Source organism: Carya illinoinensis, chromosome 2 (genome assembly GCF_018687715.1).
Source record: "Carya illinoinensis cultivar Pawnee chromosome 2, C.illinoinensisPawnee_v1, whole genome shotgun sequence".
Lineage (NCBI taxonomy): Eukaryota > Viridiplantae > Streptophyta > Magnoliopsida > Fagales > Juglandaceae > Carya > Carya illinoinensis.
The window spans coordinates 15,501,179-15,528,154 of record NC_056753.1 but is presented as its reverse complement, the minus strand read 5'-3'; the positions used below and the strand labels follow the sequence as shown (position 1 = coordinate 15,528,154).

The following is a 26,976-nucleotide window of genomic DNA, read 5'->3' as shown; positions in this document are numbered from 1 at the left end:
AAAACATTCAAGTAAATACTCATAAAAATATGCTAACTTCAAACCTTGTTTTTATCTATTCCTACCCATATCTTACTGTAATCTAAAATATGTAGACTTTAAAACCTTAACTCTCATAAAAATTATTACCTAAAGTCTACAAAATCTAATCTTTAGTGTTTTGATCAAACTTATATGCTAAAATCCACAAAATGTAAGACCTTGAAACCTATCCAAAATCCTTTCTTGAAGTTTGCAAAATCAAAAATCATAGATACCATCAACATCATTCTCAGAGACCACAACATCTAAAACATCAAATGTCACACATAATTTTCTATAGCCAGCAAAGCCTAAAATCACAAATTTCCAAATCCTCATTCCATTAAGTTTGTAGAATCCAAAACCTAGTTCTTATCACTCAAAATCACATCTCAACAATACAAGTATAAACTTTGAAGGCTCTATAACACATAAAGCTCCTTTCTTCAAATCAAATGTATACATTCTTGTACAAGAACATCAATGAACTACTCTAACATAATTAATCAAGAACACCACAATGTCTCAATAACAACATTACCCAAAATAACATGCAAAAGAAAATGACTAGTTTCATAAATAAGATCCTTTAATAGCCTCTTGTACCCCTTGACACTTATTTCAATCTGTTAGCCCACGTGTGCCTCTCAAGCACTTATTGCTTTACGCTCAATTAATTCCACTTGTGCTTCCTATTCTCGAGTCCCAACTGGAATCTCAACATCATCTGAAAAATAATGAAAATAATTAAGTAAGTTATCAACAACTTAGTAAGTAGTGAACCTATGCTAGTGTATCAACATGCGCTAGTTATAGGATATAGAAACAAACAGTGCCCAAGAAAAGCGACAATGGTATTTTCAGAAGTATTTCATTACAATAATAATAATATACAAAAGACCTTAGGCACATGTATAACTGAACAACATCAGAATAGAAGCTAGGTATAACTGAACAACATCAAAATATAAGCAGAGGCCATGTTTACCTATGTGGTAAGGTTGTGCATGTTTGCAGTTAGCTAAGTAGAACATAAGTCACTGTTTTGTCACCAAAGTGGTATACTCAAAACAAAGGTCACATTTAACCCTGTGGTAGGGTTGTGCATCTTACAGATAGCCAAGCAAAATATAAATTACTTTGTCATCAAAGTGATTACACTCAGAATAGATGCCATTATTGTATCCTGTGGTAGGATTGGAGGCCACTATTATATCTCGTGGTTGGCCTAAATGCCACTATTATGCCCCATAGTAGGGTCGGCAGCCACTATTATATCCCATGGTAGGGCTGATTAGAGTAGAATAAATTCTTATGCCCCATGTTTTCATATGCAATATCATATCATAACAAAGTAATGAACATATAAATATCATATAATCAAACAAAAATATCTTAAGACTTCATATTCATATTTCTTGCAGTAGAGAGACAGAGTACAAAAATTGCTCATCTATACCAGTCATGATAAAATATCAAATCTAAGAGTTTAGATACATAGACTAATGCAGAAAATAACTAAGACTGTTCTCATAACAAAATATGCAGGTTTTTCACAAAATCAACCTAGGTCTAGCATATGAAGCACCACTAACTTGCTTTTGCAATATACCACTAAGCTTTGAATTTGAACACAACGAGTATCACGACTTAATCTAAAAAAAATACCACTAACATATTAAGAACTTGTACCAACACAAAGCCAACCTAACTAACAACATTCTAAAACCTGAACTATAGCTGAATACAAGTGCAATAAACAACCCACAAACAAAATAATCCATCATGGAGCATTGAGTTTATAATGGCCAAAGTACAACATCCACGTACTACTTTACCAATAGATTAACCCAACCTCTTTGGATTCACTTAAATTTCATTCCAACACACATCATATATACATTCATACCCCTAGCATATCAAAACACTAATCCACATTTTTATGACCACCCCTTCCTTCATCCACGACATTACAAACAGAGATACTCCAAACATCAACCAACCATGAGATCATACAATCCACAAATTCCAAAAACTATGAGCAAAGATATTCTAAAGTTCTAGTTGGCACTTACCCACTTGTACAGTGTACAATGAGTGCGGTTACTGGCGGCAATTGGGAAATGTTTTGGACCATGTAATAGAACACCCAAATTGAGAGAGAGAGAGAGAGAGAGAGAGAGAGAGAGAGAGAGAGAGAGATAGAGAGAGTTATTGGTGGATGTGTTGCGGAGAGAAGGACGGTGTTGTTGCGATGGATCGCACACAGAAAAGTAAAAGATGTAGTCTTAGGGTGGCAGAGGGAGTGACAACGTGCTTAGGGTGCGAGGGTGGCGGTACTCACAGTGGAGAGGGAGATAGAGACTGGGAGACTAAAAGAGAACGTATGAGGGAGGGAGAGATTGGGAGTGAGAGAGTAGAGAAAGGTTGGGAAGAAGAACGAAAAAGGAATCGAGATATACCTTGGTAGTGTTCGACGACCTTATATTATGGACTTAATAATATTGAAATATAAAAAACAGATTGGCAATTCGAGGAGCTAGAATCCCTCCAAAGCCACTCAAAAGCTCTAGGCAAATACTTGATATTCATTCCATATGTTCGTACATGAAATAGACAAGAAAAATAACTACTAAACTAAATAGATAGAAAGTTGAAAAGAAACAGACTAATAACTGCCCCTTAAACCCATGTACAATAAACCACTAAGACCCATTCCACCATGGACTGATCCAGTCAACTTGATAAATAAAACAACAACACAATTGAAATAAATGGTAAAAAGATAACCCCACACATGACCAGACTTAAACATTCGACGTTTTCCTCTATATCCCACATATCCCTTCGCGTCCTGCCCATAACACAACCGCTCTCGTTTTGAAGACCTTGCCCTTAAGGTTTGGAGACTTCCTTCGATGCTCATCCAAGTCTTTTCAAATAGAATATTCCCTTATGAGATCCGATGGACTAAGTTATTGTAACTTAACTGCTTTTTTGTACCACATAAACTTCAGAGTAAATTTAGTAAAACCTTAAAGAATTGGTCATAACAAATAGAGTCAATCCACACCTAAGACAAGGTCAAATCCTGCCAAGGGCATTGAGTATAGGTATGCAAGAAAAGATTGACCCTGTAGTTAAAGTGAGACTACCTCACAACACCTCAAACTTAGTACATGCTCCCTATTTGCCACCATTACTTTTAGGTTGTGACTTTTGTCAATGTAAAGATTTGTCCTTTTTGCCACCTTTGGATCGATAAAGTTGTGTCCGCTTCCCATATCAATTAGGACAAGCACTTAGTGGTCTCCTATTACACTCCATAATTGCATAGGTTGTGGGGTCGATGTGCCTGAAATAGCATGGAGGGAAATTCCTAGCAACTCTCATTCCTCAGTGGGCTCTTGGATGGTACCCATCTCCTATTCATTGGGAATACCCTAAAAAATTTCCTCTCCTTCTGGTTCTAGTCCTTCTAACAAAAATAGTTCAAGTGCTTGACACCTATGTCTCGTCTCGAATTTTTCGTTACATTAATAACATAATCATTTTTCTTGCCTGTTTTGCATTTGGGCTAGGGAGACTCTCTTAATGGGTATGGTGAATCTTCCGCTGGGAAGGGATGCTGGGTAATTAGGCTGGGGACTTCTTACTTCATGACATGGAGGAGGTGGGGTAGCTTTAGGATGGGTGCTGATGTGAGTAGTCTAGGAGTATTGGTTTGAGGTAGTGATGAGTGTGCGAAAGTGCACTCTATATATCCTATTATTGGACTAAAATGCTAAAATGTGAATAGAAATCATAGAAATTAATGTGTATTCTTAAATTGAATTTCTATTTACGTTGGGATACTCCTAAACAGTTTTTTTATGTCTAATTTCAGAGTTTATAAAAGAGCAAGTCAAGCCCAGTCAAATTCAAATGAGGACATTCATGGGGTTTGAGAGTAATTTGGAAGAAAAGAAAAAGAAAAAAAAATCACAAAATGAAACTACAAGAAGTCCAAGTCTGAAATTCGCTAGGAGATAGTCTGGATATACTTTAGTCTTTTGACTGTATCTTTTTACTCACATATCGAATTGATACGATTCTTGATGCATTGGAAAGCTATCTTAAAGGGCTATAACTTTCTCTCTAATAAGGATTTCCAAATTCGAACTTCTGAAGGCCGTATGTGGCTGCCAAAATAAGTCCTAAAATTTAAGCGATTTTTTTATGCGGAAATTAAGAGGACATTAGGGTTTCTTTCTTACCCTATATAAGCATATCATTAGCACGAAATGGAGGAGATGAAGAGTCACAAGAGGCAGATCTGAAGAGAGGAAAAAATCACTTCCATGACCACCGTTCGCTTCAGTTTTCTCTGGAGATTTTTGTTATCCATTATATTTATGGGTAACTAAATTCTCAAGTAGGGTTAGGGATGAACTTGCACATTAGATGGTATTTCTAATTTATTGTTAATTCATGTATTTGATTTTCAATTGCTAAAACTCTTTTGTTTTATCATTCTCAATTCATCGTTGATGTTTTCTTCTCCGAATAATCATAAAATTTATTGTGTTTATGGATTCAGTCATGCTTTTTCTATTGAATGGATTAGTTCTTTGATTTTGTTTGGATCAATTATTTATTTATATTGATTTATTTTTTTGCTGCAATATCGTTTCCTGAGTATATTGTCGTCATTTGATTTTATCAATAGGGGTAGTAATTCACGTTTTTTAAAAGTGGTGAATGTTTTTTCAAATGGTTACATTTAATTTAAGTCTGGTTTATAAATCTATACCTTCCGATTGGGAATTGCGGGAATTGAGTTCCTAATTGAGTTATCCAATGAATTAAGAATAATAAAAATACCAGATTTGTGCAAGGGATTCCCGACGCTCTACTGTTTGTCAAATTTGAGTACTTTTTCTGTTAATCACTTTGCTTCACTTTAATTTACATTTAAAATTAATATTTGTTCTCTATTACTTATTTAATATTTTTCTTTAGTTTCTTTGTTCCTCTTGCTATTCTTTAATTTGTCTCCCTGTGGAATCGACACCTCAAAGCTGTGCTACAACAACCGCGTTATTCTTTGGGCATAATCAAATTTTGGCGCCGTTGCCGGGGAGACGGTAGAAGAATTGTGAGAGAGTTTTTCTTTTCAACAGTTTGTAAAGGCGGTAATTTCGTTCCCTCTTTTAGCTTGCTGCATCTTTTTTTTATTTTCTTTTTCTTTTTGTAGTTATTTTTAGTGTTGGGTTTTTCTCTACCTTGCATGCACAAGTATAGAGACGCCTTGGGTCGGTTTGCTTGAAGATCTGTGTTAGAGTCAGAGTTTAATTTTTCTAATTATTTATTTGATAATTCTTCTCATTCTAAGAAAATGAGTAAACACGAAGATCAACCCACTAGGACCCTTCAGGATTACCTCCATCCTACACGCACAGCTACACCATCATACATCATGTTTCCAGCTAATATTCGCCAATTGGATTTAAAACAGGGATGATAGAGTTACTCCCTACTTTTCATGGCTTGGAAAATAAAAATCCATATGTGCACATTAGGGAGTTTGAGGAAGTAGTTGCGACTTTTCATAGTCAAGATGCAACTGATGACATTGTGAGACTTAAGTTCTTTCCTTTCTCTTTGAAAGATAGAGTTAAGAGTTGGCTATACTCATTGAGACCACGATCTATTGGGTCATGGAATGAGATGACTCAGGTCTTCTTTAATAAATACTTTCCCCAACATAAGACCAATGTTTTAAAAAGGCAAATCTCCACCTTTGTACAAAGGGATAGTGATACTTTGTATCAGTCTTGGGAGAGATTTAAGGAGCTATTAATTATGTGTCCTCACCATGGATATGAGAATTGGCGCTTAGTGAGCTATTTTTATGAGGGACTTACACCTAGAAAGCGTCAATTTGTGGAGATGATGTGTAATGGTGAGTTCTTACAGAAAGATCCTGATGAGGCCATAGAATACCTCAATGAGTTTGCTGAAAAAGCTCACACTTGGACTGGACCTAGTGCTACTGAGAGCACAAATAGGTCACGACCTGCAGGAAACCTAAATGGTGGTGGAATTTACCATCTCAGGGAAAAAGATAACCTAAAGGCTAAGGTTGAGATGCTCACTAGGGAGCTAGAGGTGTTGAAGAATAAAGACTTAAAACCAACACACGTGGCTAATCATGCAGAGTCTTTTAGACCATGTTTTGTGTGTGGCGGGGTAGATCATCTTGCCCAAGAGTGTCCCACATTTGCTGAGATGAGAGGGATGTATGAGGAACAATGTAATGCCTTAGGTATGTACATGAAGCCTGTTGCACCTTTCTCTGATACCTACAATCCTGGGTGGCGTAATCACCTCAATTTTAGCTGGAAGTCTGAAAACCAGCCGCCTGCACAACCCCCTAGATCATATCCTGTACCATATCATGCACCTTCATCTTCTAGGAGTCCTTTAGAAGACACTTTGCATGCTTTTATTGAGGCACAAAGTAAAACTAATCAAAAGTTTGAATCTTTGATTATGCAGGTTGTTGAAGAAAACAAAGAGATAAAGAGTCATATATCCAAGATAATGAGCTCCTTGAGTGTAAATGAGCATGTCAAGTTTCATTCTCAAGCTCAATCCGCACCCCAAGGTCAGCATATGGCACAAAAAAATTTAAAAGAAGTCAATGCCATTATGACAAGAAGTGGTAAGTCCTTACACATTCCAACAACTGATAAGCAAGAGGATGTTGAAGAGGAACAAAGCAATGATAGCACCGAGTTCCCCAAGGATGCCGAGGTAATCAAGAGTCCAGTTAAGGTACCATTTCCTCAAGCTTTAAAACTGAATAAGCGAACTTTGGATCCTAACAATGAAATCTTGGAGAATCTCAAGCAGGTAAAAATTAACCTCCCTCTTTTGCATGTTATTAAACAAGTTCCTACTTACGCAAAAGTTCTTAAAGATTTGTGTACAGTCAAGAGGAAGCACCATGTTAAGAAGACAACATTTCTGACAGAGCAAGTTAGTACTCTAATTGAGCAGCGAATTCCTCCCAAGTACAAGGATCCTGGTTGCCCAACCATTGCATGCAGCATTGGAAATCATGAGTTTGGGCAAGCTTTGCTAGATTTAGGAGCTAGCGTGAATCTAATGCCATATTCTATTTATTTGCAATTGGGGTTGGGAGAAATCAAACCGACCACTGTGGTATTACGATTGGCTGACCGTTCAGTCAAAGTACCCCGGGGTGTGGTACAGGATGTTCTAATTCAAATTGATAAATTTTATTATCCTGTTGATTTCCTAATCCTTGACACTAGCTCTGTTGTTGATACTACTTCTAAAATTCCTGTGATTTTAGGTAGGCATTTCCTTGCCACTGCTAATGCTCTTATTAATTACAGGAATTGGCTCATGAAGCTTTCTTTTGGAAACATGACTCTCGAGGTGAATATCTTCCATATTGCAAGACAGCCAGAAGATGATGACGAGAGCCACCAGACATACATGATTGACTCACTCATAGAAAAGGAAGTTTCTATAGCTCATGATTTTGACCCCCTTGAGTATTTTCTTGTTAATTCTGAGTTTGATTCTATCAGTAATCCATCTGATGTAGTTGATATTTATGCTATCTTTGATAGAACTCAGGATTATGGCACTCGGGCCTGGCAACCGAAGTTTGAGGAGTTGCCTGAGAGAGAGGAAAAGCAAATTCCTTCAAGTGTGCAAGCAACCAAAGTTGAACTGAAACCTCTGCCTAAGGGTTTAAAGCATGTTTTCCTTGGTCCAGGTGATACTTTTCCTGTTATTATCTCATCTGAATTGTTTGAGTCTCAAGGTGAGAAATTAATTCGGATCCTAAGTGAGCATAAGTCAGCCTTAGGTTGGAGCATTGCTGATATAAAAGGTGTTAGTCCCCTGGTCTGTTCTCATAAAATTAATTTGGAGGAAGGAACTAGCCCTCGTAGAGACCCCCAGCGTAGGCTTAATCCTACTATGAAAGAAGTGGTGAAAAATGAAGTGTTGAAACTATTAGATGCAGGAATCATATATCCTATTGCTGATAGTAAATGGGTAAGTCCTACACAGGTTGTTCCTAAGAAGTCAAGTGTTACTGTGGTGAAGAATGACCTGGGAGAGCTAGTCCCTACAAAACTTGTGACTAGGTGGCGGATGTGCATTGATTATAGAAAATTGAATTCTGCCACTCGGAAAGACCATTTTCCTCTCCCTTTTATTGATCAAATTCTTGAGCGTGTGGCTGGTCATCCTTTCTATTGTTTCTTGGATGGTTATTCTGGTTATTATCAAATTGAAATTGCATTAAAAGACCAGGATAAAACCACTTTCACTTGTCCTTTCGGTACTTATGCTTTACGTAGAATGCCATTTGGATTGTGTAATGCACCTGCTACTTTTCAACGTTGCATGATGAGCATTTTTAGTGACATGATTGAAAATTGCATGGAAGTTTTTATGGATGACTTGACTGTTTTTGGATCTACTTTTGATGCATGCTTATTGAATTTAGAGAGGGTGTTGACTCCCTGTGAGGAGAAGGAATTGGTTTTGAATTGGGAAAAATGTCACTTTATGGTACATTCAGGTATTGTGTTAGGGCATATTATTTCTTCTAGGGGGATAGAGGTAGATCAATCTAAGATTAAATTAATCTCTAAGTTGCCTACACCTAGGACAGTAAAGGACGTGAGATCCTTTCTTGGTCATGCGGGCTTTTATAGGAGGTTCATACAGAATTTTTTCACCATATCTAGACCACTATGTGACCTCCTAACTAAAGATGCCCCATTTGAGTGGACACAAGATTGTCAAGAGGCCTTTAAAACGCTAATTGGCAAGCTCACCTCAGCACCCATAATGCAGCCACCTAATTAGACTTTACCTTTTGAGATTATGTGTGATGCAAGTGATTTTGCTGTAGGTGCTGTACTTGGACAGCGAAGGGAGGGAAAGCCTTTTGTCATTTACTATGCTAGTAGAACTATAAATAGTGCTCAGATGAATTACTCCACCACTGAAAAAGAGTTGCTAGCTGTAGTGTTTGCTTTGGATAAGTTTCGTGCTTACGTGATTGGTTCTCCTATTATTATTTTTACGGATCATGCAGCCCTTAAGTACCTTCTTACAAAGAAGGATGCTAAGGCACGATTAATACGATGGATTTTACTTTTGCAGGAATTTGACATCACCATCAAAGACAAGAAAGGAGTGGAGAACGTAGTGGCTGACCATCTCTCGAGGCTCACATTTAAGGACACCTCTGACCACCTGCCAATTAGGGATGATTTTCCCGATGAGCATTTACTATCTATTACTTCTCTACCATTGTTTGCTCATATTGTGAATTATTTGGCTGCAGGTGAGATACCGGTGGATTGGAGCGCTCAGGACAAGAGGAAGTTCATAACTGAGGTACGTAATTTCTATTGGGATGATCATTTTCTTTTCAAATACTGCCCTGACCAAATTTTAAGGCGTTGCATCCCTGATGAAGAGATTGCTAGCGTCTTGGAATTTTGTCACTCTCAAGCTTGTGGGGGCCACTTTTCAATGAAGAAAACCGCTGCAAAAATTCTGCAGTGTGGATTTTATTGGCCCACCATATTTAAGGATGCAAACATCTATTGTCGCTCATGTGAAAAGTGTCAAAAGTTAGGAGTTATATCCCGTCGTAATATGATGCCCTTAAACCCAATTTTAGTGATTGAAATTTTTGATTGTTGGGGCATTGATTTTATGGGACCAATTCCTCCTTCTTTTGGATATCAATATATTATTGTGGCAGTAGATTATGTGTCAAAATGGGTAGAGGCAGCAGCTTGCAGGAGCAATGATAATAGGACGGTAATCAAATTTCTCAAAGAGAATGTGTTATCTCGATTTGGTACACCACGTGCTATCATTAGTGATCAGGATACACATTTTTGCAACCGTTCTTTTGAGGCTTTGATGAAAAAATATGGGGTGGTACATAAGATCTCTACTGCCTACCACCCCCAGACAAGTGGACAGGTAGAACTTGCAAACAGGGAAATTAAGCAAATTTTAGAAAAAACGGTCAATCCAGATTGCAAAGATTGGTCTTTAAGACTAGTTGATGCGCTTTGGGCCTATCGTACAGCTTTCAAAACTCCCTTAGGTATGTCACCTTATAGGCTTGTTTTTGGGAAGCCTTGCCACTTACCTGTGAAGCTCGAGCATCGAGCTTATTGGGCCATCAAGCATTTCAATTTTGATATGGGAGAAGCAGGTAAGCTTAGAAAATTTCAGTTGACCGAGTTAGAGGAGTTGAGAAATGATGCTTATGAGAGCTCTAGAATCTATAAGGCTAAAATGAAAGAGTTTCATGATAAAAATATTTGAGAAAAACGTTTAAGCTTAATGATTGAGTGTTTTTATATGATTCTAGACTCCATAAGCACCCAGAAAAACTTCGATCTAGGTGGACTGGCCCCTTTTTAGTAAGGAATGTTTTTGTAAATGAGGCGGTAGAAATAGAAGATCCTAAAGATGGTCGGATCTTTAAAGTAAATGGTCAACGCCTTAAAATATTAATTGAATAGCAAGTTCCGGAAGTGGAAGACATTCCACTTGTGGATCCAGTCTATCAACCTTGACCACACCACCAAGGTATGTGTTTCTTTATTTATTTTGTTTTGCTTTGTTTTGTTTTTATTTTTTCTTATTTTCTTTCTTTTCCTTTTTGTTTGCTGTTGTTTTCTTTGTTTTTGATTGCAGGATAGTTTCATTTCGTCATTTCAGATTACCATCTTTGGTGTTTAGGGAGCTACCCATGTCACTCATCAGGTGTATTATACTATTTTCAGTTACTCCCCATTCAATTTTGATTCTTAAACATTGAGGACAATGTTTCATTTAAGTTGGGGGGTGGTGGTGCAAATTCAGTTTTTAAAATGCTTGTTGAAACTCTGTGGTATATTTTCATGTGTCAATTTTTTTTAATTTGCATCACACGTGCATCATTTTCACATGTGTACTCATTCTCATTCATAGCCATCTTCGTGAATTCACCAAACCTACCAGATCATTTTTTGCTGAAATATTCACAGAATCCTTAATGCACTTATCCAAGTTTTGTGGTAAGATGGTGGTTTGACATATGTAGCTAGAGAACTCTTTTGCTTAAGTTTTCATGTGAGTTTGGAGAGGATTGAGAGTATACAAATGCAGTAAATTGTGATAAGCGTTCATTGATCTGTTGAATTGGGCACTTCTTTTGAGAATATCATTACATGTTTTGCGGTACAATGGTGGATATACTTGGGATATGACGAAGGTCAACTTAGGATTAACGTTTGAGCCTTTCAAGCTATCATTTCCATCATAGACCCCTAGTAGCCAACTTTGAGCCAATAAAACACTTGTAACTTTTTCTTTTCATATGCCCATATCATCCATGCCTCTCCACATTGGAGTATAACCTATACACAGATTTTCTTACCCTTTTTACTTCCAAGTGTATACTAGGTGAGGAATTTGTATTTTCTTTCTTTAATTTTATTATTTTCAATTAAAAAAAAAAGAGAAGAAGAAGACGACGGAAAAAAAGAGAAGAGTACAAGTTGCAAAGTGTTCAATTGAGTGAGCTCCAAAAAAAAAAAAAAAAGTTGGTATAGATGGAAAGAATACAAAAGTGGCATGTGTTTGTCCATCAAATTGTTGAAAAAAAAAAGGAAGAAGAAGGAAAAACATTATTATTTGATGATTTGAAAAGTTGGAGAGTATATTAAGTGAGAAGTGTGGTCTATTGAGATATTTAATAAAATTCCATTTGTATGTACTTGGAAGTTTTTGAATCCCTTTCATCCTTTTTTTTCATATAACCCCAAAACCAAGCCACATTATAACATTTTGTGTTGACCATTCTGATCCTAAATAAGTTGTTGAAAAGATTGATGGAAGTCTCATTTGTTAGTGTTCCTATCATAAGATCAATGTTTGCTTGTTACTTGTACATAATTGTCTAATTTTCCATGAGAGTGTATATACACCCATTGTCAACTCCATAGAGAGAGCTCTTACATGAAACACTATTATACCCGTGAGTTATGGAGTTGAACCTTTTGCTTAAGATGTTCTTGATGTTGCATGTGTCAAGGTTAGTGGTACGATGATTATGGCTTGGAGAACACACACACACTTTGTGGATTGCTATAGGTGGATTGATCTTGATGGGTTATTGGATTCCTTAGATTGTTTTGATATGTGAATCTGGAAAGTGTGACTTGATGGCCTTTATGTGTGATTTTCTTTGGTCTCTTTCGTTGTTTTGACATGAAAATTGTTAGGGACTAGCAAGGAGTAAGTTGGGGGGTGTGATGAGTGTGCGAAAGTGCACTCTATATATCCTATTATTGGACTAAAATGCTAAAATGTGAATAGAAATCATAGAAATTAATGTGTATTCTTAAATTGAATTTATATTTACGTTGGGATACTCCTAAGCAGTTTTTTTATGTCTAATTTCAGAGTTTATAAAAGAGCAAGTCAAGCCCAGTCAAATTCAAAGGAGGACATTCATGGGGTTTGAGAGCAATTTGGAAGAAAAGAAAAAGAAAAAAAAATCACAAAATGAAACCACAAGAAGTCCAAGTCCGAAATTCGCTAGGAGACAGTCTGGATATATTTTAGTCTTTTGACTGTATGTTTTTACTCACATATCGGATTGATGCGATTCTTGATGCATTGGAAAGCTATCTTAAAGGGCTATAACTTTCTTTTTAATAAGGATTTCCAAATTCGAACTCCTGAAGGCCGTATGTGGCTGCCAAGATAAGTCCTAAAATTTAAGCGATTTTTTTATGCGGAAATTAAGAGGACATTAGGGTTTCTTTCTTACCCTATATAAGCATATCATTAGCACGAAATAGAGGGAAGGAAGAGGCACAAGAGGCAGATCTGAATAGAGGAGAAAATCACTTCTATGGCCACCGTTCGCTTCAGTTTTCTCTGGAGATATTTGTTGTCCATTATATTTATGGGTAACTAAATTCTCAAGTAGGGTTAGGGATGAACTTGCACATTAGATGGTATTTCTAATTTATTGTTAATTCATGTATTTGATTTTCAATTGCTAAAACTCTTTTGTTTTATCATTCTCAATTTATCGTTGATGTTTTCTTCTCCGAATAATCATAGAATTTATTGTGTTTATGGATTCAGTCATGCTTTTTCTATTGAATGAATTAGTTCTTTGATTATGTTTGGATCAATTATTTATCTATATTGATTTAGTTTTTTGCTACAATATCGCTTCCTGAGTATATTATCGTCATTGGATTTTATCAATATGGGTAGTAATTCACGTTTTTTAAAAGTGGTGAATGTTTTTTTAAAGGGTTACATTTGATTTAAGTCTGGTTTATAAATCTATACCTTCTGATTGGGAATTGCGGGAATTGAGTTCCTAATTGAGTTATCCAATGAATTAAGAATAATTAAAATATCAGATTTGTGCAAGGGATTCCCGACGCTCTACTGTTTGTCAAATTTGAGTACTTTTTCTGTTAATCACTTTGCTTCACTTTAATTTATATTTAAAATTAATATTTATTCTCTATTACTTATTTAATATTTTTCTTTAGTTTCTTTGTTCCTCTTGCTATTCTTTAATTTGTCTCCTTGTAGAATCGACACCCCAAAGCTGTGCTATAACTACCGCGTTATTCTTTGGGCGTAATCAGGTAAGTCAGGTGGTTTTTAGTGTTTAAGCCCATATCGTTATTGGTTGCTTTTGGCCTATTATATTGATACCTAGGTTGAAATTTTTCATCACAATAATAGCAAAGGCCTATCCTTTCTCTCATTTGAGTTGGGGAAATTCTTTTAATAGATGAGGCGAGCTCTCTGTTTTGGTTGTTGTGGTGAGGTTTAGCAGATTTCTTGATTCTGGGTGTGGTGGAGGGGTAGGTAGTCTTAACGAGGGAGGTTGGGCAGGGTTGGAAAAGTGAACTAAAGATTGGAACAGTTTAGCAATAAGTTTAAAATAATGGATCTCATCAATGATGATTTAGATAGGTTGAGATGAAATTAACACCCAAACATATACCAAGACTCTTGAAATATCTAATCAATAAATATATTATTAACATGACTGCTTGGATTGATTTAGAAATTACGAGCTTTAAATGAAGATGATTTGGAGAAACGATGTATTCCCCTTGAAGATCTTCTAAAATATGATGCAGATTCTAATATAAATGGTCTTGAATTGTTTTAAGAATTAAAAGCGTTAAAAGAAGTTTTACCAACAAGAGATAATACTCCAATTGGAATATTGAAATACTTAAAAATAATTAGATTCTTTTCCAAATCGTTATATTGCTTATAGAATATTAGCAATACCAATGATAGTCTAAAGTTGTTTCCTCAAATTACTACGATGTTCTTGATTTAATTTGGCAGAGATCAATCTGTTCTAACAGAAGATACAATAAAGAAATAACCAAGTAAATAAGAGCAAAACCAACAAGTGAAATTAAAATTAAGATATATGAATATTTGAATTGCTATACAAGACATCAAATCCCACATGAAACACAATAGAATGAATCAACTTCCTAAATACGCCTCGATGCCCCCAATGAATCATTGTATTGTTAGGGCACCACTTCAGGACTGTACATCGACTCACCTAATTTCTCCTACCAACACTTTGCTCCAGAAAACAGATAATACTTACACGATTTATCCAATGAGTGCCATTAAGCCAAACATGCTGGGCTACGAAACTAAATAGATACCTAAAACCTGGAAGGAAGGAAGCACATAATTCTGTTGAGCAACACGCTCCATCCAGTTGCAACTTCCATTTGGGCAGTTAGATTTATGTTTCGTCAAAGCAAAGATAAAAGCTGAATTTCTTGAACTATCTTTGGTTTTGCTGCCCTTTGGTCTCCATCTCCTTGACACTGTCTACTATGTGTTGAATCTTCTTTGATAAGCACTCATTTTGCTCCTCGATGTGCTCAAATATTGTTTCCAGGTGCCTTTTATAGGTTGCTGCTCTCTTTTTCTCTATGGCTAGCTGCTGGGATAGTTCCCGAATCTTGTCGTGTTCATTCTGTAAAAGTAAGAGTAGGCAAATGTGAGTTTACAATCAACTAAACTTAAGTGCCTCCTAGGGGAAAGATGAAGAAAGCTTTCTTGGACATGATAAGTTAATAGAATGATTCCACCAAGTATACAGAATTCAATACAAGCCATATGAGTGCTTTGCATTCATGATTTAAGGAAACTATTATTTTGTTAAGTGATTCAAAATTTTAACGACAATTTGACGATGATTGCATCAGCCGGCCTCCCTCCCCTCTCAATCGGAGAATTGAGAGAGACATATATATGGGCTTGTTACAGATACCCATACAAAAATCCATATGAGCTAGGCAGACAGTGAGACACCATAAGATATTTGACGATCATTCATTTTCTTTTATTTTTATTTTTATAAAAATAAAAAGGTTCGCATTTATTATTTTCTTTTCTTTTCTTATGGACACAAAAAGCTATAGCTCTAATGACTTCGCATTTATTATTTTATAGTATTATTATCTATTTATAATGAGAATATTCTAATCTTTTTTAAAGGTGAGAATATTTTAAATAATTAAAGTGATTTGAGGAAATCATGTTCCTAATACTAAACGTATTACTTGAATCCTTATGAACATAATAATTGATATATGTATCTATAAACTTGAACTGGCTTGAATATTAAATGAGCTGTTTTGTGAACAAAAACTGCTACTCAACTTGGCTCGTTTACACCCTACGCAAGTAAGAATCGACTTGAACCAATCATTTGTCACTGGACAACAGTATTCCATCCTTATAGAAACTGTTTTATTCTTCTCCAGAAACTTTCCAGATCCCATCAAAGTGTGATCCTTACATTCATTAGAAGAATAACACCAGCATAACATGTGACTGCTACAAGCATGTATCTTTGGAAAAACCTGACATCTTTCCCCCTTCTCTCATCTAGTTAATCTTATTAAATCTTCACACTCTTTTTAATTTTGGATAAGTAAGAAGTCTTTATTAATAAGCATGACAGGTGCAAGCCAAGTATACAGGGAATATATGAGAGAGACACCTATCTAGAAGAAGAAAAAATACTAAAAAATCATATAATTTGAGTCCATTAAAGTCTATAGATGCAGTCCATGGGAGAAGAGTATTGATAAAGAAATTCTTGAGCTCCTGCACCATCCATTCATGGTCCTCAAAGGTTCTATAATTTCTTTCATTCCAAATACATCAAATGAGGTATATTGCGACTGTCTTCTATACTGCTGCAAGTTGGAGGCTGCCACCTAGCCTTCTCCAAGAATAAAAAAGTTCCACAATTCTTCAAGGCATGATCCAAGACATTTCAAGCCAAAAAACACTACTCTCAAGAAAGCCTTTGTCCACCAAATGCTCTTCCATAGGAATGGGATTTTATCACACAAATTTTCATATCTATCATTATTACTCTCCTAATAGGAGCACACCAACTCTCAATATTGCCAACTCAACACATGCTTATCACAAAAACAACTCAAACCAACTAGATTCAGCTCAACTAGTGAGGCACAAAACAAGGCAATCGCAAACATTTGGGTGCATCACCCTTCTAACAGACACATTAATGTTCTCTTTAATCTTTCATTCTGTTACATTTTCCTTTTCTCTCCGTACATGTGCAAAAAAGTATTTTTTCTCGTTTGTGTGCCGTCGAGGATGGTCGTTAGTTAGTGATTCCTAGTACGTTGACGGTGGTTTCTGATGGGCTTTGCTCAAGAGCTTATGGTTGAAACTAAATTAATTTCTATCGTGAGAGAAGGTGGTTTGATCCGTATCACTGAGAGAGGTAGGTGGTTCAAAAAGGAGTTATTATTTGGACTAGGAACTGCTCAATAGTTAGGGGGAGCCTTGGAGGGGTGTGCGACAGATGAAAGAAAGGATTTTTATTTGTCTAGGAGGGAGGGTTCCTGGAGTTTCATCATTCAGCGATGCTCAAACAACCGAGGTCATTTCGTGGAGGTGGCTGTTTACTGTGATGGGGGACGAAATAGTTTCATCCTTATTCCAAAAGAGGTGGGGAGTTGTCGTTGGAGCAGAATGAGTGAGGCGTTGAGGGAGGGTTTACATGTGGAAAGAAGCATAAATGGTACGTCTAGTGGTGTTCTGAAGAGGCCATGGGGGGATGTGGCGAAAGAGAAGTCGTACAAAGAAGCACTATTGCCAGCAGGGACACAAGGTGCATTGAGAATTGGGGCCGGCAGGGGAAGTTATGATGCCGGCATATTGCATCGAGCCCCTCGAGGTCAGTCTTGGGAGAAAGATGGTGGAGGAGACGTGAGGAAGGTGCTCTGCATGGTATGTGATTTGCAGGTCCAAATGGGGAAGTTGCAGGGCGAGGTGGCCAAGGTGTTAGAGTTTGTCGAGGCTTTTAAGGCAGGGGATGAAACGGGGAGTTTTAGCGGAAGAAATAGGCCTTTCAGAGGCCAAGGGCTTTGGTCTTTAGAGTTGGAACGAGTAAGGCCACGACCCATAGTTATGCAACTGGGAGAGACTTCAGGACATCGAGCTGGGCTGGACCTGGCCTTAAGACCAAGTTTCAGAAAGGGCCCGACAGGAGTGGAGGGCTCAGGTAGAGAGGAAGGGCTCGGGTAGGAGTCTCGCAGCAGGAGGGGGTTCTCCTCCGCCAGAGTCCTTATCGTGACGCCAACAGACGGAGGTGGACCTGCCGTCCAGTAAACAGAAGATGCTGACGAAGCCTTTGGTGGGTGTTTCAGATCTACAAGTGAACCTGAGTATGGCAATAGATTTAATGGTGGAGCTCCCACCACCACCGAGCGTCTTTCCCCCCTCTGGGGAATCAATAGAATCTACTGACGTGACAGGGGGAAGAAGATGGTGGCCCTGCGAGATCCCTAGAGTTGAACAACGACATCGTTTTGGAGGGAGATAGTGAGAAAGGATGCACAGAGGATTTGGCCAGTGAGGATCTTTTCCTGTCCAACGAGGAGAGTTCATAGAGGCTCTTTCAAGGGATCAGTGACTAGATCCATGGAGGGGAAGTTGGTTTTGTGAAGGTTATGAGGAGCAATTCATGTCATTACTTACCGCCATTGAAGCGGGTCATCAACAACAAAGGAAAACTGGTTCCAAGAAATAGCGAGAACTCAATAGGCTAACTTGGTCCATGAATTCTGAAGGTTGCTCAAGCAAGGACAGATCTAAAGGGAAGGGGCTGGCCTTTTCCAATAAATGAAACCAAAAATTATTTCGTGGAATGTCCACGGTCTAAATGATGTCGGTAAGCATCTTCGAATAAGAAACTTACTGCGTGGGTGGAAGGCAGATATCGTTTGTCTACAGGAGACAAAGTTGAAAGTTATTACTAAAAAAATGATACGAAGTATATGGAGCTGTGTACACGTGGATTGGGTGTATTTGGCAGCTAATGGGGCCTCAAGAATAGTGTTGGTGATGTGGGACCAACGGGTGGTGGAAAAAATGGAGTTCATAGGGTTGTTCTCAGTAGGTTGTTCCTTTAGGAGTGTGGCAGATGGCTATTTGTGGGATGGCTGTTTGTGGGCTGGCTATTTGTGGGCCTTTGCAGGTGTATATGGCCCTAACTTAGATAACGACATAAGATTATTGTGGGATGAATTAGCTATGTTACACAGCTGGTGGGATCTTCCATGGTGCATTGGTGGTGATTTTAATGTAACAAGATTCAAAAGCGAGTGTTATGGAAGTAGAAGAATGCGTCCAGCAATGTCTGATTTCTTGGAATGCATTTTTGAGCTGAACCTAGTAGATTTACCATTGGCGGAGGGTATATGCACGTGGGCCAACAATCAGACGTGGTCTCAATTAGATAGATTCTTAATTTCTCCGGAGTGGAAAATTCATTACTTGGAGGTATGGCAAAAGAGATTGCCTCATTTGTGTTTGGACCATTGGCCCATCATGTTGGATTGTGGGGGGATTCAAAGAAGGCTTGGCATTTTAAGTTTGAAAACATGTGGCTGAAATTGGATTCCGAGGTAGCAGGATGGTTGGAGAGGCCGTTTGAGGAAGAGGAAGTGCATCTTGTGGTGAAAGGTATGTGTAAAGACAAAGCCCTGGGCCCAGATGGTTTCTCCATGGCTTTCTTTCAAGAATGTTGGGATATAGTGAAGGAGGAAGTAATGAAAATTTTTCATGATTTTCATACTACTCACAAGTTTGAAAAGTCACTAAACGCTACTTTCATTGCTCTTATTCCAAAGATAGTGGGTGCCAATGACTTGAAAAATTTCCGGCCTATCAGTTTGGTAGGTGGGATTTATAAAATCATCTCTAAGGTGCTAGCAAAGCGCATGAGCATAGTGATGGATAGTATCATATCCAAACCTCAAAATGTGTTCGTTTGGGGCCGGCAAATGTTAGACTCAGTCTTGATAGCAAATGAGTGTCTGGACAGTCGGTTAAGGGAAGGTAATCCGGGGGTTCTCTGCAAGCTAGATATGGAAAAAGCTTATGACCATGTTAGCTGGGATTTTCTTTTCTATATGCTTAGAAGATGTGGTTTTGGGGATAAGTGGTGTGAATGGATCAAGCATTTTGTATCGGCAGCTCGGTTTTCAGTTCTAGTGAATGGAACATCATGTGGTTTTTTCCAGTCTTCTAGGGGTTTGAGACAAGGAGACCCACTATCCCCTTTCTTGTTTGTTATTGTGATGGAGGCTTTGAGTCGCATGGTGGAGGCTGCCGTAAAGGGGGGTTTTCTCGCTGGTTTTTCAGTAGGTAGCAATAGTAATGTTAGCATCATTTCTCACTTACTTTTTGCGGATGACACCCTCATTCTTTGTGATGCAGATAGTGGCCAGATTAAGGGCGTTGTTATTGTGTTTTGAAGCTGTATTGGGGCTCAAGGTGAAATTGGAGAAGATGGAGTTGGTCCTGATGGGGAACGTGAGTAATATAGCTTTGTTAGCGGAGCTATTGGGTTGTAAAATTACGGCCCTTCCTTTAAGATACTTAGGACTTCCCTTGGGGGCACCTTATAAAGCAATGAGCATTTGGGATGGAGTAGTAGAGAAGATTGAGAAAAGACTATCGGGTTGGAAGAGGCTGTACTCATCAAGGGAAGATTAACTCTCATTAAAAGTACTCTATCCAATCTCTCCACCTACTTTCTTTCCCTATTCCCTTTACCAGTGAAGGTGGCAAACCGGATAGAGAAATTGTTCCAAGCTTTCCTGTGGGGAGGCATGGGGGAGGAATTCAAGTTTCACCTTGTGAATTGGCAAAGGGTGACCTGGCCGATTGCAAGTGGGGGGTTAGGGGTGCGAAATTTGAGTGTGTTTAACAAGGATTATTAGGGAAGTGACTGTGGAGATATCACTTGGAAGGGAACTCGTTGTGGAGGGAGGTCATTGATCAAAAGTATGGCTGTGCGTGGGGGGAATGGTGTTCCTTAGAGCGTAGGGGGTCATATGGAGTAAGCCTGTGGAAATTCATAAGAAAGGGATGGAATGCTTTTGAAAAACATCTAAAGTTTAAGGTGGGTGATGGAGCACGAACTCGCTTTTGGTTAGATGCATGGAGTGGGGAGAGTTCTCTATGTACTACATTTCCAGTAGTATTTAACTTGGCTGGAAATCAGCTGGCCTCAATCTCAGAATTGCTATGTCGGGCCAACAGGACGGCAACTTGGAATATTACTTTTACTACAAATGCGCAGGATTGGGAACTTGAAGAGCTGGTAGATTTTTACAGTTATTTATATTCAGTAAATCTAGGCATCAATGGGGGAGACCGACTGTTGTGGACTCACACGGGGAGTAAAAAGTTTACTGATAAAAATTTTAATAAGGCCTTGACAATCCAACAACAAACTTTCTTTCCGTGGAAGAGTATATGGAAGGTGTTAGTACCTTCTAAAGTTGCTTTCTTTATTTGGGGGGAAGATTTTAACGATTGATAATCTTAGAAAGCGAGATATGGTTGTCATGGAGTGGTGCTATATGTGCAAAAAGAGTAGGGAATCAATAGATCACCTGCTTTTACATTGTGAGGTGGCTGGGGAGTTATGGGCTGGAATACTTAGTAGAACCGGGCTAAATTGGGTTATGCCTAGGAGTGTGGAGGAGGTACTTGCATGCTGGAACAGACCACACAACAGCGCTCAACTGACAGCAGTGTGGCGGATGATGCCCTTTTGCTTAATGTGGTGTTTATGGTCGGAAAGGAATGAGAGGTGTTTTAATGCTAAGGAGCGTGGAGTGGGGGAAATCTGGAACTTTTTTGTATTCTCTTTGTTTCAATGGTTTTCTGCTATTGTTCTAAAGGGAGGGAATGTTCATGAGTTTCTAGTTTCTTTATAGTCCACTAGAATGTAACTAGGTGTCTCACTTTGTATACTCCCTGTGTACTTGGGCATTGCCTAGTTTCTTCATATTCAATAAAGATTATTACTTAAAAAAAAAAAAAAAGATAAGGTTGGACAATGGTGGTCATCTTACCAGATATAGGGTACTCCTAGTTTCATGTTTGCGGGAAAATTGATTGCTCTAAAGGAAGATTTAAAGCTTTGTAATATGCAGTCTTTTGGCAACATTGGGGAACATAGGAAAAGCAAAAGCTAAGGGAGATCCATGAACTAGAAAGGCTACAAGAGTCAAGGCCTTTAAATCAAGAGGAATTAGCCCAAAAGTTACTGCTAGTTGCAAATCTCAAGAGGATCATCCTATTAGAAGAGATCTCGTGGAGACAGAAGTCTAGAGCGTTATGGTTGAAGGAAGGTGATCGTAGTACTAAGTTTTTCCATAAGGTAGCCAATTCCCACAAGAGATCCAATAATATTGAGATGCTGAAGATTGATGGGGCAGATTGTAAGGATAAGCAGGTGATTAACAATCATGTAGTTGGCTTTTTTGAACAACTTCTTTCTGAAGAGGAGGATTGGAGGCCTAAGCTAGAGGGACTAGTTTTTGACTCCATTGGGTCTATGGATGTCAACCATTTGGAGAGACCTTTTGAGGAGATGGAGGTGTTAGAAGTGGCAAGGAAAATGGCTAAAGACAAGGCTCTGGGCCTTGATGGGTTCTCTATGGGTTTCTTCCAAACGTGTTGGGAGGTATTAAAGGATGATCTTATGAAGGTGTTTCAAGAGTTCTATTCGTTTGGAAAGTTTGAGAAATGCTTAAACGCCACTTTTCTTGCATTGATACCGAAAAAGGGTTGGGGTTGAGGATATTAAGGATTTCCAACCCATTAGCCTAGTCAATGAGGTTTACAAGATTCTTTCCAAGGTACTCGTGAATTGTCTTAGTGAGGCCGTGGGAAAGATAATCTCAAAGTCCCAAAATGCTTTTGTAAATGATAGACAGATTTTAGATGCAATGCTTATTGCTAACGAATGTTTGGATGGTAGATTAAAAGCTGGCAAGCTAGGGACTATATGCAAGTTAGACATGAAAAAGACGTATGACCATGTTAACTGGTACTTTCTTATTGACATTTTGGGGAAGTATGGTTTTGGGGAGAGATGGCGATCATAGATCTGAAGGTGTATATCTACGGTAAAATTTTCAGTCCTAATAAACAGAAGACCAACTAAATTTTTCAACAGCACACGAGGTCTAAGACAAGGAGATCCATTGTTGCTGTTACTTTTCGTTGTTGTGATGGAGGTCTTGAGCAGAATGATCTCAGTCCTAGTTGCAAATGGGCGAGTGATTGGCTACATGATTGGATCCCCAGGTAGGGGAAGTATTAACATTTCCCATTTATTGTTTGCAGATGACACTATTATCTTCTATGAGGCGGAACAAAATTAGGTTTGAGTATTGAAGGCACTCCTACCGTGCTTTAAGGCAGCTTTCGGGTTGAAAGTGAACCTGGACAAATCAGAGATGGTGCCTATTGGAGGTGTTCAACATTTAAGACAGTTGGCTAATACTCTGGGATGTAAGACTGTCTCACTCCCTATGACTTTATCTTGGCCTTCCATTGGAGGCCCCCTCAAGAGTAGCTCCTCTATAGGTTACAGTGGTTGAGAAAGTAGAATGTCGATTAGCAGGTTGGAAGAGAATGTACCTGTCAAAAGGTGGTAGGATTACACAGATTAAGAGTACTTTATCTAACTTACTGACCTATTTCCTATCCTTGTTTCCTATTCCAGCAAGTGTGGCGTTTCGTATTAAGAAACTACAAAAGGGCTTCTTGTGGGGTGGAATAGGCGAGGAGTTCAAGTTTTATCTAGTCAGGTGGGAGAAGGTTTGTAGGCCTCTTTTGAATGGTGGAGTGGGCATCAGAAATTTGAAAATCTTTAATTGGGCGTTACTTGGAAAGTGGTTATGAAGATACTATAGAGAACCAGAAGCTCTTTGGAAGTTGGTGATTGAGAGTAAGTATGATGGATTATGGGGTGGATGGTGTACTAAGGAAGTGAGAGGGGTGCATGGAGTGGGGTTGTGGAAACATATCAGACAAGGATGGGGGTCTTCTCTCGTTGCACTAGGCTTCGTCTAGGAGAGGGGAACATAATCGAATTCTGGTATGACACTTGGTGTGGTAATTGTGCACTTAAAGATCTATTTCTGACACCTTTTAGGGTTGCAAGTGCCAAAGATGTCTTAGTGGTGGAGGTCATGGTGATGATGGAGGATCAAATTCAGTAGAACATCAATTTTAGCAAGGCGGCATAAGATTGGGAAATTGATAGTTTTGAAGCATATTTCAGCCTTTTGTATTCAATCAAACCAAGTAACCAGCTTGTAGATTTATTGTGGTGGATACCTATAGGTAAAGGCATGTTTTCAGTTCGCTCGTTTGATAAGTATCTAGCACAAGAGCCTTCTTTTCAGTTTCCATGGAAAAGGCTTTGGAAACACAAGGCGCCTCTTAAAGCAGCTTTTTTTGTGTGGACCACTTCTTTGGGCAAGATCCTCACAACGGATAATTTGAGAAACAAAGGGTGATCATCGTAGATTGGTATTGTATGTGTAAGAAGGGGGTGAATCTGTGGATCATCTTTTACTACACTGTGAGGTAGCTCGAGGGTTATGGAACAAAGTTTTTTGTAGACTAGACTTGGGTTGGATTATACCGGAGATAGTAATGGCGGTCCTAGCTAGCTGGACAGGTCTAAGAGGCAACAACCAGATTAAGGCTTTATGGAAGATGATTCCAATTTGCATTACGTGGTGTGTGTGGTAGGAGTGCAATTAACGGACGTTCGAGGACAAAGAGAGATCAATGGAGGAGCTGAAAGCTTTCTTTTTTAGAACTCTTTGTACTTGGCCGTTAATTTTACTGGCCAAGATTTTCATGATTTCCTTGTTTCTATTGCTCCTTCATAGCTAGGACATTCTTTGTACTCAACGTGGCTTTTGCCTATTCTTTTATTAATATACTTCTTACTTATTAAAAAAAAAAAAAAAAAAAAAGGTTTCCCTTTAGGTTATCTAGAAATTAACTTTGTTTGTTGACCTTTCAATAGAATGAATAAGAACTAAGAGATGTTGCAAGGAGCAATCTTGACAAGTTCGATTTAGTAAGAGCTAGTGCAAGAGAGTCCTAGTCACACCCACTGGAAAGTTGCATAGCACTAGACCCAAGTTGCTCACCATAACAATTATGACAGCTAGTTTGCTAGTCAATGCATGATGGTATAGTTTATCATAATAAGTTTGCAGTTCTCTCTTCTGGAATGGCTGCTTCTATCTACACATTTCTATCAGGTAAAGCAAAGATGAAGTTCTTAACCAAGAGAGGGAATTCCAACTTAAAGGATGCAATGGGAATTGCTTGCCCTCTTCAGCCGTGACTCTCTTGAATAAGTACACATTTCAGATTTATTAAAAACTTCATTTACTACCTCTGAAAAGATCGTTGTGATCAGATGTTTTCTTCCCTTCTCTTTGTCCAATTATTTTGTATTTCTTCATGTCATCCTAAACAACTTCCTTCCTAGAATAGACATCAACAACAGCAGCAAAGAAGTAAATGTAGTAAGAATAATCTCGTTTTAGTTTCCCACATTTTTCATACATGTTATCAAAATCATTATTAGAATGATATATTTCACTTGAAATAGTTCATTATACCAACGAAAAAAGTTGGTCTACCTACAGCACATGTGACCAGACTAGAAATCAGAACATAAAAAACAAATTCTAATTAAATGAAGTAATAAGGACTAACCGGATATTGATCATAAATGCAATCCCTTCGACTTTTTCCAGGTGTGAATGGATGAGTGTGCTCCTTTACGAACTTTGTAACAACCCAGTTGCCAGAACTTACTTTCCTCACCAAAATCATTGCCCTGCAACCGACCCTTGTCTCTGCCCTTTGCCTCACAATTTTTTCACGCTTGTCAGGCATTCTATAACCCTCCTTGTTACAAACAAGTGCCCGACCAATAGCAGATCCGTCACGCCTCGATCGGGAAAGTTTGCTTACACGGATGACGAATCCCACACGCGTGGCATATGAATTATAGAATGCATGCGCAGCTGCTTCGGATTCGAACTCCTGACCCACATAGGGCTCATCCTCCAGGACCATTGATACTGAAGGAACTGCAGCAGGAACTATATCCATTCCATTCATTTTATCATCCTGATCCTGTTGGAATGCCCCTTCTACAGAGCTTCCACCAGTTTCATTTTCATCACCAACCCTATGATCCTCAAACTCAACAGAGTTCCCAACCACCTCGCCATTAACATCGCCATCAACACCAAACTCCACTGCAGCAAGAAAATTTCTATGACTTTTCAACACTGAATTGAGATTTCACTAGCCAAGACAACTGGCTCCCTCTCCCGCCAAGAAGAACAAGGAAAGAACATGTAAAGAAGCATAAATTCATGTTTTTTGTCCCATTTAGAAGGGGGAGGGAGGGACCCTACCCTACACATCTAAACAGGGCCAGTTGTACAGGACTAAGCAGATTCTCGTCTGATCTCTACCTTGTGCCAAAACCTCAAATAACAGGGCTTTCAAGTTTTACTCTCGCTTTATTTTCCTCTAGTTTTCGAAACTTCATATTTCTTTTTGTTTTCACGCTACAAGATTTACTTTAACCTACAGCTTTTAAAAACTCTTATTACAAAAATAAAGAGCTTCGGGAGTTAATAACCAAAATATGGAATGATTGTCACAATTGAGTCGAGTAAAGTTCTCTTTTATTTTTTTCCCTTTCAGATACAGCAATTAAAAAATGGAAGATGCACAGTCATAAAGTCAAAAAATGGAAGATGCTTAACAGCAGTATAATATTTTGGATTCCTTAGAATTCAAGATTTGTTTCACCCTTTCTCTTCCTAGAGTCTAAATTCAACTTTCCCATGACCCCCGCCTATTATAAAAACCAAAAGACCAAAACATGATATGCTACACCTATGTTTACCTAAAAATAAGAGAGAAATTCCAAATATAAAATTTTCACCTCAGCAAAGAAAAGAGAGAAGAAAAAAGAAGAAAATAAATAAAGAATCTACATTTTCAGATAGCGAAGCAAATAAAGGGCGATTAAAAGATCGACGAATTGGCCCAATTTTCTCTGCGTAAGCAGGCAATAATCAACCGCAAACAATACAAAAACTGGGAAAAAAAAAACCCCTAAACGTCACAAATGAACAACAGTAAACACAGAATCAATGTTATTAACAAATGAGAATGAGTTTAATGAAACTTACTGCAAATTCTCGACGATCCTCGTTCGACGAGATAGAGGGAGCTGAGAGTTTAGGCTTCGAAAGAGAGAGAGAGAAAGAGAGAGGTTCAGGTTGTAAATATGGATGCCTAAAGAGTTGGTGACGTGCCAAATAAGCATTGGTTTCTTTATAAAATAAAAGTCAATCAGTCTAAGCAAAAAGCATGATAAGCCGACGCGTGTCTAGTTCAGTGGTTCTA

General features: G+C 38.3%; 1 protein-coding gene and 1 non-coding gene across 3 annotated transcripts; both read right to left on the bottom strand.

The window, feature by feature from the left end:
• Nucleotides 1–5,777: 5,777 nt before the first annotated feature.
• LOC122302046 lies at nucleotides 5,778–5,885 on the bottom strand. Its single transcript, XR_006240295.1, has one exon. It is a non-coding gene; the product is annotated as a small nucleolar RNA R71 (small nucleolar RNA).
• Nucleotides 5,886–14,521: 8,636 nt separating this feature from the next.
• On the bottom strand, nucleotides 14,522–26,911 carry LOC122300168 (protein FAR1-RELATED SEQUENCE 5-like). 2 transcript variants are annotated; one of them, XR_006239938.1, is made up of 4 exons: nucleotides 26,760–26,911; nucleotides 25,258–25,808; nucleotides 24,932–25,023; nucleotides 15,084–15,130 (listed from the first exon to the last, which is right to left on the bottom strand). XR_006239938.1 is itself a non-coding variant. In XM_043110634.1 (3 exons), coding segments are annotated over exons 1-3 (747 nt in total). In that variant the 5' UTR covers nucleotides 26,761–26,910; the 3' UTR covers nucleotides 14,522–14,935. The 2 variants fall into 2 exon arrangements, 1 of the variants encoding a protein (XP_042966568.1); XM_043110634.1 differs by lacking the exon at nucleotides 24,932–25,023 and having other exon boundaries at nucleotides 14,522–15,130; nucleotides 26,760–26,910.
• Between the last annotated feature and the right edge of the window lie 65 nt (nucleotides 26,912–26,976).

Coding starts and splice junctions, on each gene's coding strand:
- LOC122300168 (XM_043110634.1), bottom strand. Junction 15,131..25,257: donor GCATTTATGATCAATATCCG/GTTAGTCCTTAT, acceptor TTACTTTTACAG/AATGAACACGACAAGATTCG.